This window comes from Cydia pomonella, chromosome 14 (assembly GCF_033807575.1).
Source record: "Cydia pomonella isolate Wapato2018A chromosome 14, ilCydPomo1, whole genome shotgun sequence".
In the NCBI taxonomy this organism is placed as follows: domain Eukaryota; kingdom Metazoa; phylum Arthropoda; class Insecta; order Lepidoptera; family Tortricidae; genus Cydia; species Cydia pomonella.
The window spans coordinates 20463794-20478889 of record NC_084716.1 but is presented as its reverse complement, the minus strand read 5'-3'; the positions used below and the strand labels follow the sequence as shown (position 1 = coordinate 20478889).

At 40.0% G+C, this 15096-nt stretch overlaps 1 protein-coding gene across 1 annotated transcript in view; it reads left to right on the top strand.

Moving 5' to 3' along the window:
* The window catches only part of LOC133525170 (bridge-like lipid transfer protein family member 3B), a 57945-nt gene extending 45556 nt beyond the window's left edge, over window positions 1–12389 (top strand). Inside the window, exons 24-29 of the mRNA XM_061861432.1 lie at window positions 582–593; window positions 4849–4980; window positions 6700–6843; window positions 7811–8106; window positions 11867–11978; window positions 12194–12389. Coding sequence (XP_061717416.1) covers window positions 582–593; window positions 4849–4980; window positions 6700–6843; window positions 7811–8106; window positions 11867–11978; window positions 12194–12223 — 726 coding nt within the window. The 3' untranslated portion in view covers window positions 12224–12389. The remainder of the gene's footprint in view (window positions 1–581; window positions 594–4848; window positions 4981–6699; window positions 6844–7810; window positions 8107–11866; window positions 11979–12193) is intronic.
* The last annotated feature ends 2707 nt before the right edge of the window (window positions 12390–15096 follow it).

The window sequence follows — 15096 nt, the reverse complement described above, 5'->3', positions numbered from 1 at the left end:
TGCCGTTTAATTTGTTTAACAGGTTTTTATGGTCTGGTTAAACTTCAAAACATCTATCTATTGATATAAATTTATATTTAGAATTATTTAATTGAAATTAGTCCTTTAAGAAATACTACTTGAAAATATAAAAGTAGCAAAAGTGATTATGTATGGTTATATGAATGTGGAAATTTTGAGACGTTTTTAAAATCTATCATTTATAATTTCGGCATTTTCGACCTCCTACAATTTCCCCTGTTAGCTGAAAGCAGCAGTTGTTCTTGTACGGGTCCCAAAATAAGGGCCAATGGAACCATTTCAGCACTGCTGTACTCATTGCAGTAGCTAATCGAAAATGATGTTCAAAAAAACCTACACTTTTATACTCGTTTAAGAATAAAGTTGTGTTCAGGACATTTTGGGCACCTCACCCGCTTAGCTAATCTGCTTATGACTACTTCAGAGAGCCTAAATTGATAGTTTACCCGATCGATTTTTTGAAGTTTAAGCAGACCACAACAGTAATGCATCCTCAGTTTCTCTAAAACTATGTGTATACCTGTGTTTTTTCTCGCAACCCGCCCGCTCGGCTATCCCAGAACCGACTCAAGGTACTTAGAGAGTTTAACAAGTAGTGTATGTTAAGATAGTGGTAGTACAGGGGTACCCAACCATTAGACCTTGTGAGAAAAAAGGTTGGGGACCTCTGGGTAGTCGTGTCGTAGCCAAGGGGGTTTGTATGTGTGAATGGATGAGGAAGATGTTTCCGTCACGTTCATTCAATATTGAATAGTGCTTCTAGATTGACGTTGAAAATACAGATTGTTTTAGGAGATGTGATCAGAAATAAGTCTTCGTAATAAGTTCCGTTATTAATTATTAAATGCAAAATATTCGTTCAATGTTTTCAGTTTATTTATTTTTTTTAATTTTATGACAAATTATAAATACGTACTTACTTGTTATTTTATTATCACATTTCTAAAAGCAGCCCGTGTATTTATCAAAAGACGCTCAACCAATTTTTCAAGCCGAGAGAGGCGCAAGTATCTTCAATGAGAGCAGTAGTAATAATACATCATTGTTAGTTGTAGGATAACATCGGTTAATTCGTCCACCCCTAATTTCGACTAACTATTAGTCAAATCTGCTCCTCTCGACTTGATGTGCATAGAATGAGGGCTATCGTTCTTGTGCTCACTTGTTGCCGCCGCTGTAGTGTGAAGTCCAGAAGAACAGATCTCAAAATTCTGCTACATATGCTTATTTAAAAAAAAGTCAATACGTTCTAATCCTTCTAATATACAAACACAAAGGTATTGTAACGTCTTTTGCCGTTTTTTGAACCTGTTTAATTTTGCTTATATTTAAATTGGTGGTTTACTAATTGGGCTACATCTAATGTTTACCATGTTTAATCAAAGATGGAAAAATATTTACCACAATTATGAATAAGGAGTAAAAATTCGCGAGAAAAAAGTTTGCAACCCCCAAAAGTTACATTTTGGCGGTCGCAACTATACATTTGACATTTTGAAACACCTACGTCTACATTAGTGCCCCTAGCGGCGAAATTAAACGCGATAGCCCTCATTACTATCAGCTGTCAGAAGTTTATACATCGTGACTGGAAATATCTTTGCTGCTGCTTTTAAATCACATTCTTTGTTTATTTCTAATCCGTTTCTAGCGACACAAACGCCTACTGACGTCACAACAGGTATAGTGCACACTAACATAACACTGGAATAGTTATAGCCAGTTATACACTGCATGTTTAGGTTCATCCATTAATATACCTACATAGAGTTCGTCAAAGCTAATTCTGCACAAGATTTGACAAAGATTTGATTTGAAAAAGTAAATATCATTACACCACCAAGAAAACAAATTTAAAAACCACAAAAAAAGATTAAAAAATAAAAAGAAAGAAAAGAGAGAAAAAAAGAAGTGAAATTTATATTTTCATAGTAAGTTGACGTTTATCATTATCGTAACACGTTTCATAGTTTGTCATTGTCAAGTCTGTGCTGATTTACCTTGATCCGACACTTATATGATGGTCGTACTTTTTTTTCTAAAGATAAGCGCGATCATCTTAGGCTTGCTAGAACATCCTTAGGCAATATTACTTTTTAGTGGAAAAAATCCAACCCCCTTTTTCAGTTTTCTAGCATGGTTTTCTTCACTAAACACTAGTAATTGCCTGATTATTAATAGATATACATACATCTATAAACTGTTACATAAACGCCATTTTAAATGTAGCCATTTGACTTGAACACTAACAATTTGACACTGCCTATAGCATTGCATGAGTTTGCGATTTAGAATCGTCCAAACAAAAAATAAAAACTGTATATCTGAGCATTTATTCAAAAGCAACTTAAATTGAACCCTAATGATATAAGTATAGTCGTTCGTTTTCAAGCTGGCCCTTACGACTAACTCATTGTATATTGTAAGTAAAACCGCACGTGCTACTTACCTGCATTAAAAAGGTTTGGTCACTTTAACCGGTTATTTACATTAGAACTCCTATGGAAATTACAAAAAGATTTAACATGAACTAATGGAAACTTATTTTGCGAAACTTTGTGTGGTCCTTCCAATGCTTACTGAGTGCCGGCGCCGCGAACGCTACAGTACCAGTCTAAAATGTGTCATCGAGATGCGTAACAAAGGCGCGTTATCGGAGAGCGCACTTACACTGGTTTTTTGAGCGTTATACGCAAATCCCCGAACCTTTGCAGGTAGTAGCACGTGCGGTTTTACTTACGATAGACAAAGAGTTAGCCGTAAGGGCCAGCTTGAAAACTAACGACAGCTCTATTTGAAGTGTACGGAAAAGTGTCGTAACTGCAATATACTTCAAATTGAACCGTTTACTCATATCATTATAATTCAATGAGAATACGGACAAACGAGAATTTTACCTCTATTCTGTATAATATTTATGTTCAAGAATATGCTTAAGCTACAATATAACCCATTTTTATTTGGACGACATGAGACGAGAATTTAATGCATACCTACTCTACAATAAATAACATTTATGCTGCATTTGCAATGGTTTGTATTCCTTAAAACTCAAGAATAATCTTAAACAATACCATTTTTGCACGACACTGCGTTCAATTGGCTACCTAGTGCGCCTGTTAGAGGCATAGTGCACATATAATTGTCACTTTTATAAGGCGTTGTTAAAAGTGATCATGGTTTTGAAATAGTTAAGGAAATCTGTTGAAACAGTAAATATGTGTTATATTGATTGTGTGACGACCGGTCTGGCCTAGTGGGTAGCGACCCTGCCTACGACGCCGATGGTCCCGGGTTCAAATCCTGGTAAGGGCATTTATTCGTGTGATGAGCATGGATATTTGTTCCTGTGTCATGGATGTTTTCTATGTATTTAAGTATTTATAAATATGTGTATATTATATATATCGTTGTCTAAGTACCCGCAACACAAGCCTTATTGAGCTTACCGTGGGACTTAGTCAATTTGTGTAATAAAATGTCCTATAATATTTATATAAATAAATAAATTATTGATGCTAGTGTGGAGTTTGCTATTTTGGTTTTCTGGGTCATTATCATTATAACACATTTTAATTAATATATTTGGCAACACCACCGAAAACGTGAAATCTTTTTGAAAATGTGATCTTTATGGTGGTATTGCCAAAATGTTTCACTGCAAACTTAGACGAATTATTCTATCGGCTATCCCTTTTAATTACAGATTCTATCGGCTATCCCTTTTAATTATAGTCATTCATTTATTTAATAATAATAACTGATAATAATTTGCCAATAATGCCGATGTTACACTATCTTACACTATCATTATGTCTCTTCTTTATGATAAAAAAATGGAAAGGAACTTTAATGAAGGGATGTAATTATTTGTTGTTTCAAACAGATTTCTATTCCCTCATTGAGAAAAATAATGATAATATACTGTATAAAAGAGACACTGAATACGTTTCTTATATAACAAAATACTTTAGAGATGTTCATAATGAAATGAATGTAATGTATTACCAGAAATTATACATGCATCCATAATTTGCATATTTATTTCATGTACTTATAGTTTGCTACAAAGATAAGTGTCTCCTTTATGCTTTATACTGAATATTCTTATAATCAAAAACCAAAATACCACTACCACAACACATCCATTAAAAAGGCATTGTACTATAGCTGCAAGTAATTGTTTAAACTTACCATCAATTTTTTTTATTACAAGATTTCGCTAGCAGATGTTTCGTCATAGTATCTATATGTGTTAAATGTATTCAGTTTTTAATGATTCACGGTTAGTTTCACTAGACTTAAATCTCTCTGTCTTGGGATGGAACAATAAGTTTTTGGCAAAAAAATCATTTTTGGTACAAGCTTTTATCGCTGACTGTACTTTTCTTTCCACAGGCAACTAATACTCATCGAGCAAATTCTAAAAACCCCAAACACAATTAGGTTGCGTTGTTTTATCACAGAGTTCCTATGTTCACCTCTTGTCTCCATCATCAGATCAGCTCGATGGTACCATAATATTGCATTGTCACCCGACTTACATACGTATGCAAATTTTCAGCTCAATCGGAAACCGGGAAGTGGATCAAATTTAACTTGCAAGATTTGATTACAAACAGACAACGGTCAGGTGAAAGTAAATAAAGGCTTGTAATATAATAAAAGGTAATCACGGGTGATATCCCGGTCTATTTAAGTCTAGTTAAAAAAATATTCATCAAAATAACAATTTACGAAACTGAAACTAATAGACAGATTAAACAATAACTTGCAGCTTTACAATACCTTTGATATGGCAAAAAGCTAATAAAACGTAATCTCTAGAACAAATTCTCGATGCGAGCGCGGGCCTGGACCGAGCCGGCCGTGGACGACTGCGACCTGAAGCCCAGAGATACTCCAAAAGTGGCTGCTAGGTTGACCAGATCTGAACTACCAAGGGTTCCTGATGAGAACGTAAGTGGTTTAATGTTGGTTTGTAATGTCCTCCGTTGGGCGAATGCGATCTGAAATCGGGATTCTGAAGCTAGGTACGAACTACCGAGCGTTCCTGATGAAGTCATAAGTTGTATTACATTGTGGGGATTATATATTTTCTATTTAAAAAGTAAACTCCGCTAAACAAATAGAATTATAGCATTAGTTTTAGCCCTGATTCCTCAAGATGTTTTTCGCGAGATGTGTTAAGCGAGTGATAAACGTCTGAAAATATCGATACGGATAAAGTGCCAAAAATATGTACACACTACCCTAATATATGGGCCATAGAGTCGTCTATACTTATTTTGGGCACTTCGATCGTGTCGATGTTTTCAGACGTGACTGTACTAGGAGTTGACCCATGCCCTCCAATTTGGAAGCGTGTCTTATCGGTGAACTGCTAAGCCAGAACATCAGCGCTTATAGTGAACGTGCATAAACTGTAGTGGGCGGCACAGAAGCCCCCTGTTTATTGGCGCGAAGTGTACATGTAAAGTTTAAGCTTGCGATATAGCACAAGATGGCAGAACCTAAAATGCGCAAGAAAACGTATGTGATTTGTAGAGGACTTGGTTTGGTGTGTAGTGTCAATGTACAGTTTATGTTACCGATTCAGCCTACAAGATGGCAGACCCTCCAACGTGCACGGGCCTTATACGCGTTCAGTGCTTCGCTATAACGTAACTTAATATACACCGTATTTTTTTATTTCCGTTAATTTCAAGGGTGCATCTGCATCCCTGAGCTTAAATTAAGTAACTTTCTCAAAGACACCGGTATTCTAGTTAACTCCATTTCGGAGATAATCAATAGTTTATTTTTATCTTATAAGGCCCTTACGCGCGTGTACACTTCCCTTAGGGCCTATTTACATATTGATTAGTGTTTAGTACGAGTTAATACATTTGCTACTAAACGTACATTCTATCTCGGACGATCGATGTTCGAAATGACATTGATATGTCACAGTTTTCAATTGTTTGGTTGAGTTAAATGTAATGCCCGTGTTACAACAACGCTATATGCAACATTTAATTACTCTATATAAAAAATAAAATTATAAAATATATATATATATATATTTTTTATTAGCCTATTTGTGTGTCCCACTGCTGGGCTAAGGCCTCCCCTCTAGCTTTCCAATCCTCCCTGTGCTGAGCAAGGTCCCGCCAGTCCCGCTGAAACGCATCCAAGTCGTCCCGCCATCTCTTTCTCGGTCTGCCTCTGCCACGACTACACCGGGGATGCCAGCTAGTGGCTATTTTAGCCCATCTGTCATCATTCATCCGGCAGACATGTCCAGCCCAGTCCCACTTAAGCCTGGCGGTCTTCATCCCAACATCGACGACACGGGTTTTGGAGCGAAGCTCTGTGTTCCTCACCCTGTCAGATCTTCGGATACCCAGGATACTCCGCTCCATTGCCCTTTGACAAACCTTGAGCCGTGATTTTTGCGCCTCTGTTAATGACCAGTTGGGCACCATAGGTGAGGATGGGTAAGATGCACATGTAGACGAGCTTGCGCTTTAGTGCAATTGGGAGTTTACCTTTCATGAGTTCCTTCATAGACCAAAATAATTTTAAAAAACTTTTTTGAAAATATATACTATGTCATTTAGTTTCCTTAAACGTACTTACCGATACCCCGAAGTTAACGGAATTCAATAAAAACACAGTGTGTATAATCATTTTCAGGGTGTAACATCAGGGCTGGCGCCATTTGAGGAGCTATTAGAGGCCCGTGTTAGCGAACTGAGCATAGCCCTAAACATGAGCACGGCCCTGGCGCTCGCCGAGTTCATTGAAGACGAGGTGCTCGCTCCGCCCATGCCTTTGGAAGTACGTATGGTTAAATTTTAATGCTATTAACGCATTCACTGCCAACGTTTTCGTAGCGCTACACGCGTTGCCGATTCTAGCGTTTTCCCGCTTTGTAGAGGAAAACGACTACGAACAGAGCGCCCGCCGAGCGGGTGCCCGGCACTCTAATTTGTTAAATGGCTAGTTATTTCAGGGGGTTCCCAACGCCAATGACCTTCGATCTGAATCGCTTAAGTTTTCTAATGTTTTTTGTAGCTTATCATATTAACAGCAACGGCTCTAAGCAGTATAGTGTCACATATTTACTTCAAAGTTCACTGTTTTCGAGATATTTGGTATAAAAGTTGAACAATTTTAGGCCGAAAAACTGGTTTATTGGCCATAACTTTTGTGTTAATTAGTTTAAAATTAAAATCTCTGACCAGTTTTTAGAGACGTCGAAGATGAACCCAAATGTGTAGATTTCGTATATGTAAAATCCTTAATAGCAATCGAGTAATGAAAAATGTGTTTTTTTAGACAATGTTTATAAAATATATAAAAAAATAAGTGTTCATTTCTTTCAAAATCCGGCAGACCAGAATGGAGATAAAATATTAAAGAACCGATAGCCGTTTGTCTTATAATTCTATCTATAGTGCAAATGTAGGTGTAACGGCTCAAAACTAGTCAAAAATCGATGTAAACCGTGGGGGGCTCCCCCTTAAGCGAAAAGGGTAATTTACTAATTTAATTTGGATTCTTATGGCAGAATATTCTTGTTGACACTAGTTTCCCACAATAAATAACTTTTGATTGGAAACGGATTAACAATGCCAAATCTGACAACTAAAATTTTTGTATCTATTTACCAGGCTTATTTTGTAATTTTAAAATTGTAATAATTTATATTGAAAAATTGAATATCACAAAAAATATTTCAAGTCTGACTTAATTAAGGACAAGGCTTTAGAAATTTATGACAATATCCTAACATTTCTTTCAGGTATTAATAGAAAATGTGAAGCTCCACCTAATCGAAGACCGCCCCACGCGCTCCATCTCCTCGCCCCCCCCGCAGCCGCTCGACGTGGCGCTCTCCGCGCTGCGCCTCGCGCGGGACCGCGCCGGCGTGCTGCGCCTCGGCCCGCCCCCACACTACCCGTCCCCGTCCACACCGCACCAACCGGAGCTGGACGAAGCGAGAGGGAAGATAGATAGCTTGACTAGAGAAAATGAAGAGTTGAGAAAAAGGCTGATGACTTTGGCTAGGATTGCGGAGGATAACAGAGAATTGAGAGCGTAAGTATTATTTTTTCTTGCGACTCGGCCCTCCTGACACATAACGCGTCCCCGTCGACACCGCAGCAACCGGAACTGGAGGAAGCGAGAGGGAAGATAGATAGCTTGACTAGAGAAAATGAAGAGTTGAGAAAAAGGCTGATGACTTTGGCTACGATTGCGGAGGATAACAGAGATTTGAGAGCGTAAGTATTATTTTTTCTTGCGACTCGGCCCTCCTGACACATAACGCGTCCCCGTCGACACCGCAGCAACCGGAACTGGAGGAAGCGAGAGGGAAGATAGATAGCTTGACTAGAGAAAATGAAGAGTTGAGAAAAAGGCTGATGACTTTAGCTAGAATTGCGGAGGATAACAGAGATTTGAGAGCGTAAGTATTATTTTTTTCTTGCGATTCGGCCCTCCTGACACATAACGCGTCCCCGTCGACACCGCAGCAACCGGAACTGGAAGAAGCGAGAGGGACGATAGATAGCTTGACTAGAGAAAATGAAGAGTTGAGAAAAAGGCTGATGACTTTAGCTAGAATTGCGGAGGATAACAGAGATTTGAGAGCGTAAGTATTATTTTTTTCTTGCGATTCGGCCCTCCTGACACATAACGCGTCCCCGTCGACACCGCAGCAACCGGAACTGGAAGAAGCGAGAGGGACGATAGATAGCTTGACTAGAGAAAATGAAGAGTTGAGAAAAAGGCTGATGACTTTAGCTAGAATTGCGGAGGATAACAGAGATTTGAGAGCGTAAGTATCATTTTTTTCTTGCGACTCGGCCCTCCTGACACATAACGCGTCCCCGTCGACACCGCAGCAACCGGAACTGGAGGAAGCGAGAGGGAAGATAGATAGCTTGACTAGAGAAAATGAAGAGTTGAGAAAAAAAGCTGATGACTTTAGCTAGAATTGCGGAGGATAACAGAGATTTGAGAGCGTAAGTATTATTTTTTTCTTGCGATTCGGCCCTCCTGACACATAACGCGTCCCCGTCGACACCGCAGCAACCGGAACTGGAAGAAGCGAGAGGGAAGATAGATAGCTTGAGTAGAGAAAATGAAGAGTTGAGAAAAAGGCTGATGACTTTAGCTAGAATTGCGGAGGATAACAGAGATTTGAGAGCGTAAGTATTATTTTTTTCTTGCGATTCGGCCCTCCTGACACATAAGGCGTCCCCGTCGACACCGCAGCAACCGGAACTGGAAAAAGCGAGAGGGTAGATAGATAGCTTGAGTAGAGAAAATGAAGAGTTAAGAAAAAGGTTGATGACTTTGGCTAGGATTCGGGAGGATAACAGAGATTTGAGAGCGTAAGTATTATTTTTTTCTTGCGAAACGGGCCTCCTGAACACAACCCGATCCCGTAGACATCGCACCAACCGGAACTGGAGGAAGCGAGAGGGAAGATTGATAGTTTAAATAGAGAAAATGAAGAATCACGTAAGATGCTAATGAATTCGGCTAGGATCGAGTAGTAGTAAGTTTTTTTTTTTTGACGACTCGTTCTGTCCGATTTAATAGCAAGCCCCCGTCTATACCATAACAACTTGAATAAGAACAAACGAGATCGAAGATTTTTAGTTTTAGTACAGAACATTACGGAAGTGTTTAATAGCTGGCGAGAATCGCGGAGAATGATAGGAATTTGAAAGAGTAAGTTTTTTTTTCTTACGACTCGGCCCTTCTGTACTTGACCCGTCCCCGTCGACATCGCAGCAAAATGAATTGGAGGAAGCGAACACAGTGTGGGATTTTCGATCAGTTTTGACCACCCTCGTTTTATATTTTTATAATACGCATTATACTATCCTGCATCCCAGTGTAAAACTCCCGAATGATTATCTTGCGTAGTTAATGCACAATATTTTTTTGTTGATTAGGTCAATGACCTTAAGTAAACATGTTTATTGGCATAATTACTAAAGTACCGTCAATATAGTTCCAATTTTTATTTCTGAGTTTTAGTGAGAGATACTCATTAATTGTACGAAAAATCCAGCATTTTAGTGCCATTCAGTTAAAAGTTAGAAGTTACTAAAGTTTTCAAACATTTTTTTTTATATCTCCTATATTTTCCGATATTAGCGTTTTATTTTTTATTAAATGTATTTAAAATATGGTTAACTATAACTACTCAAATCTTCAAAAGCTAATCTTGCGGGATTTAGGATTTATAACATTTCTAAGTTTTTTACCGATTTCTATGGAAATAGGGTTGTCAAGATTGACTTTCAGACATGATACAGTAATATAGTTTTTAACAGATAATTTGAATTAACCAGTTAAATGAGAATCGTCTTCAATCGTCAACATCATTATCATCATCATCTGATGAAATAGAATTTCTTCTGTAGGGAGAATTAAATCCGTGCTTAACTCCAATTCCGACAAATCCGACTCCTCTGTTGCAATGGAAGAATTTGGTTCGATTGGTTTTAAAATGGCCAAAACTTTTGCCGGAATAGGCTGACGCTTTTGTTTACTTAAACGGTCTTTCAGGGAGAAATGTGAAATGTAAGGATCAGATGACTCTAACGCACACCGAAAAAGATCTAGGATTGTAATTTGCTTATTGATTTTCCTCGTGTAACGCCAGAATTTGTTCCTGGATTCACCGGCCTGGGTCAGCTCCTGCCGGGGCAAAGCAGCGTCATGGGTCTTTACCGGCACCATGACGCCTCACCCCCGCTCCTCCAGATATAATGTATAAGTATTGGGTTTCAGCAATTGCTTTTAAAGCAATTGGCGAGGGCGGACCCCTTCCCAATACCACATGATATCCTTCATCAGAGATATAACGCAGTGCTGATATGACCGTTCGTTCTGCTGTAGAGTTAAGGCTTTTAGGCTAGACTATATTGGTTAGTAACATAACAACACATCCGTTGTGGTGTAACAATTTATCTTATAAATACTTAATGTACTGAATAAATGCTTAAATATCAAAACAATAAAGATTAATCATTATAATTCATTGTATTTCCAGACATTGTAACTATGTAGGTATTCACCTAGGTACACCACCGGAGTTATGTGACAGCCCTGACCCAAATATTTAAAAATGCATATCTCGGCAATCCTGCGTTATTTTAATTCAATTTTTTTTTCAGTACCGCCTTTTATAGCATAGAACAGTTTTGTTTAGAAATAAAATGCTAGAAATGTAGGATTATCGAGCAAAAAAAAGTTTTTCAATATATTAAAAAAAATTATATCGCCACCCAGAATAAGAAATTTTAACTTTATTTTGATGAAATGTATACTTCAATATATCCCTAATAGATATAAATTAGATTGACACAAAAAAGATGCACATAAAATAAGAAATTTCGTTTCTATGTTTTCTATGGACATTTCTCAAGTTTATGATTATCTCCAAAACTACGCATGATAGAAATTTTGGAGTTTCATTCTGAGCTTTTATTTGACGAGACTAATGCGATGAATTAAACAATGAAAATAGTCAAATCTGATCGAAAATCCCACACTGTGCGAAAGGGAGGATTGATAATCTGAGTAGATGTATAATTACCGAAGAGGTTGATTACCTTAGAGACGATCGCGGAAGATAATACTGATTTGAGAGCGTAATAAGTATTATATTCTAACAACTCGGCCTACCCTTCTCTGATGCGTCCCCGTCTACTGGTAAGCGAGAGATAAAATAGTTTTTGAAGAGTGCAGAATATGTACAGTTGCGAAAAATGTTAATTACTTTAGAGAATTATTGCCAACGGTTTTTTTCACGTTATTTTTATTTTCATTCCAGAAAAGCGGAAGAGGTGTCAGTGTTACGTCAGTGCGTACACACGGCGCAGCAGGAAGTCTCTAGTTTGCTAGCGGACAAGCAGGAGCTGCTAGAGGCAGTGCGAGTTTTGCAGGTAGAGTAAGGATGTTTGGGACGAAGAATTTCGTACATTGAGCCGTTCATATCGAAATTTGGAGATGTAAAAGTCAATGTCAGAGAACTAATACTAAAAAGATTTGGAGGTGTAGTCTCTACGAGTGTCAAAATGAAATTTATAATAAATATCGTAGCATTTTACAATCATTATCTTTTTCCATACACGTCTAATTTGTTGTACAATGTGTGCAGGAGAAATTGGGAGTGCGCGGGAAAAGGTAGCGCTCCCGCGGCCGCGCCGGCGGCGACTCCTGCAGTCTGGACTGCACGCACTGCTGCGGCGACGCCTAGCCAGTCTGGACTGCACGCACTGCCGCGGCGACGCCTAGCCAGTCTGGACTGCACGCACTGCCGCGGCGACGCTTAGCCAGTCTGGACTGCACGCACTGCCGCGGCGACGCCTAGCCAGTCTGGACTGCACGCACTGCCGCGGCGACGCCTAGCCAGTCTGGACTGCACGCACTGCCGCGGCGACGCTTAGCCAGTCTGGACTGCACGCACTGCTGCGGCGACGCCTAGCCAGTCTGGACTGCACGCACTGCCGCGGCGACGCCTAGCCAGTCTGGACTGCACGCACTGCCGCGGCGACGCTTAGACAGTCTGGACTGCACGCACTGCCGCGGCGACGCCTAGCCAGTCTGGACTGCACGCACTGCCGCGGCGACGCCTAGCCAGTCTGGACTGCACGCACTGCCGCGGCGACGCTTAGCCAGTCTGGACTGCACGCACTGCCGCGGCGACGCCTAGCCAGTCTGGACTGCACGCACTGCCGCGGCGACGCCTAGCCAGTCTGGACTGCACGCACTGCCGCGGCGACGCCTAGCCAGTCTGGACTGCACGCACTGCCGCGGCGACGCCTAGCCAGTCTGGACTGCACGCACTGCCGCGGCGACGCTTAGCCAGTCTGGACTGCACGCACTGCCGCGGCGACGCCTAGCCAGTCTGGACTGCACGCACTGCCGCGGCGACGCCTAGCCAGTCTGGACTGCACGCACTGCTGCGGCGACGCTTAGCCAGTCTGGACTGCACGCACTGCCGCGGCGACGCCTAGCCAGTCTGGACTGCACGCACTGCCGCGGCGACGCCTAGCCAGTCTGGACTGCACGCACTGCTGCGGCGACGCCTAGCCAGTCTGGACTGCCCGCACTGCTGCGGCGACGCCTAGCCAGTCTGGACTGCCCGCGCTGCTGCGGCGACGCCTAGCCAGTCTGGACTGCCCGCACTGCTGCGGCGACGCCTAGCCAGTCTGGACTGCCCGCGCTGCTGCGGCGACGCCTAGCCAGTCTGGACTGCCCGCGCTGCTGCGGCGACGCCTAGCCAGTCTGGACTGCCCGCACTGCTGCGGCGACGCCTAGCCAGTCTGGACTGCCCGCACTGCTGCGGCGACGCCTAGCCAGTCTGGACAGTGTACAACATACCACTATGTTAATCATTATTTAGAAAATATCGGTCGAGGCGAGCAAATGTGATTATAGATATTTTATACTTGCGTACTTAGCGTGCATTTATTATTGAAAAATATATTTAATGTTACAATGCGAGAGTTTCAGAAACTGTGGAAAAAAGAAGTGGTTGGGGTAAAAAAATATGTACCTGGCAACACTGGTACAAAAGTGTTGCCAGTATTGTGTTTCTGAAACTGACGCGGTTCCTTTGATGCAATTCGTTATTGTTTCAATCCATATTCAAGGCATATTGTGTCAAGTCGTTGTATGTATTGTATTATTTAAGCAAACATGATAAAAATATTTCACATGCCTGCTGGAGTGGAGCCTTTGAGTATGGATAGCAATTTGTAATACTGATTTGTTTGTTGAACTCAACACACATGATTTTTGGCCCAGTGATTTTTATGGATGTTCTAGTTAATTTTACTATGGTGTTAGTTATATGTATAGCTCAGTGTTACTATTTTTAGTGAATTTCTTATTGTATTATGATGTTTTTTAATTATTAGGGCAGCTGGCGAAAAAAATATTTTTCCACCTTGAGATACAGCAAATAAATCTGTACTGCAATATAGTATGGCCCGTTTAAATGCTTCTAGCCAAGCTACATGAAAGTTTCACTCCCTCAGAGATTAACATCTTACAATAGCTTGCCTAAAAGTTTTTAAACAAGACTTATAAAATGTGACACCAAACATTTCCTAGGCTAAGATTTTAAGTATAAGGGACAGATTATGGCCATATACATATTATATATTGATAACATGTAATGATATTGTGGTAGCTTCGGTTTGTATGTAAAATGGGTATTTACTGTTTTTAAAATGTATATATATTATTCGTGTAATGAAAAATATAAGCAATTTTTGCTGGGTGGGTAATGTACTAATGTGTGCTTTGAACTCTCTAGATGTCTTTGGAAGAATTCGAATTAAAATATGTGTATAAAAAGTATCTCATAATATTAGATAAACTAAGCAAACCAACCCATTACAGTATTTAGTACTTTTTATTTTCAAGGTCAATGCGGGTAAGTGTGGCTGGTTATTAGAGCCTGTTTACACATTGATAAATGTTTATTGCATTATTGCAAGTTCGTACATTTGATACCTGCTACTTGCGTTTAGTGGCAAATGTACGTACTCTTATTGAACACTACTCAATGTGTAAACAGGCCCCCATGGGGCCAAATGTGAAGGCCGTACTTACCCCGCAGCCACATTTAACCATACTACCGTTTATGTATATATTTCCTTCAGATATAAAGTACATGGGTAGTGCCTATTATGTGTAGTATTCAGTATTTTTCCAAACGTCTAGAGACCAAGTCTAGTGGCAAAAGTGTGACTACTTTTTGAAGTGTTATGGCCTTGTATTAGAATCACATATACATCCTGTCTGTCTGGTTAAAGGGATTTAAAAGCGATAATTTATCTAACAAGGACAGCTTTTGGTGTATTTGAAATAAATATTATCGGGATTAGTAAATATACTTAAAGATGTTATAGCATTCGTTACGTTTGTGCCAACAAAGCACAGTGTAATCTTTTTAAACAATGGTTGTATACGCCTTGTTTTTATTGAATTCCGTTAACTTCGGGGTATCGGTAAGTACGTTTAAGAAAACTAAATGGCATAGTTAATTTA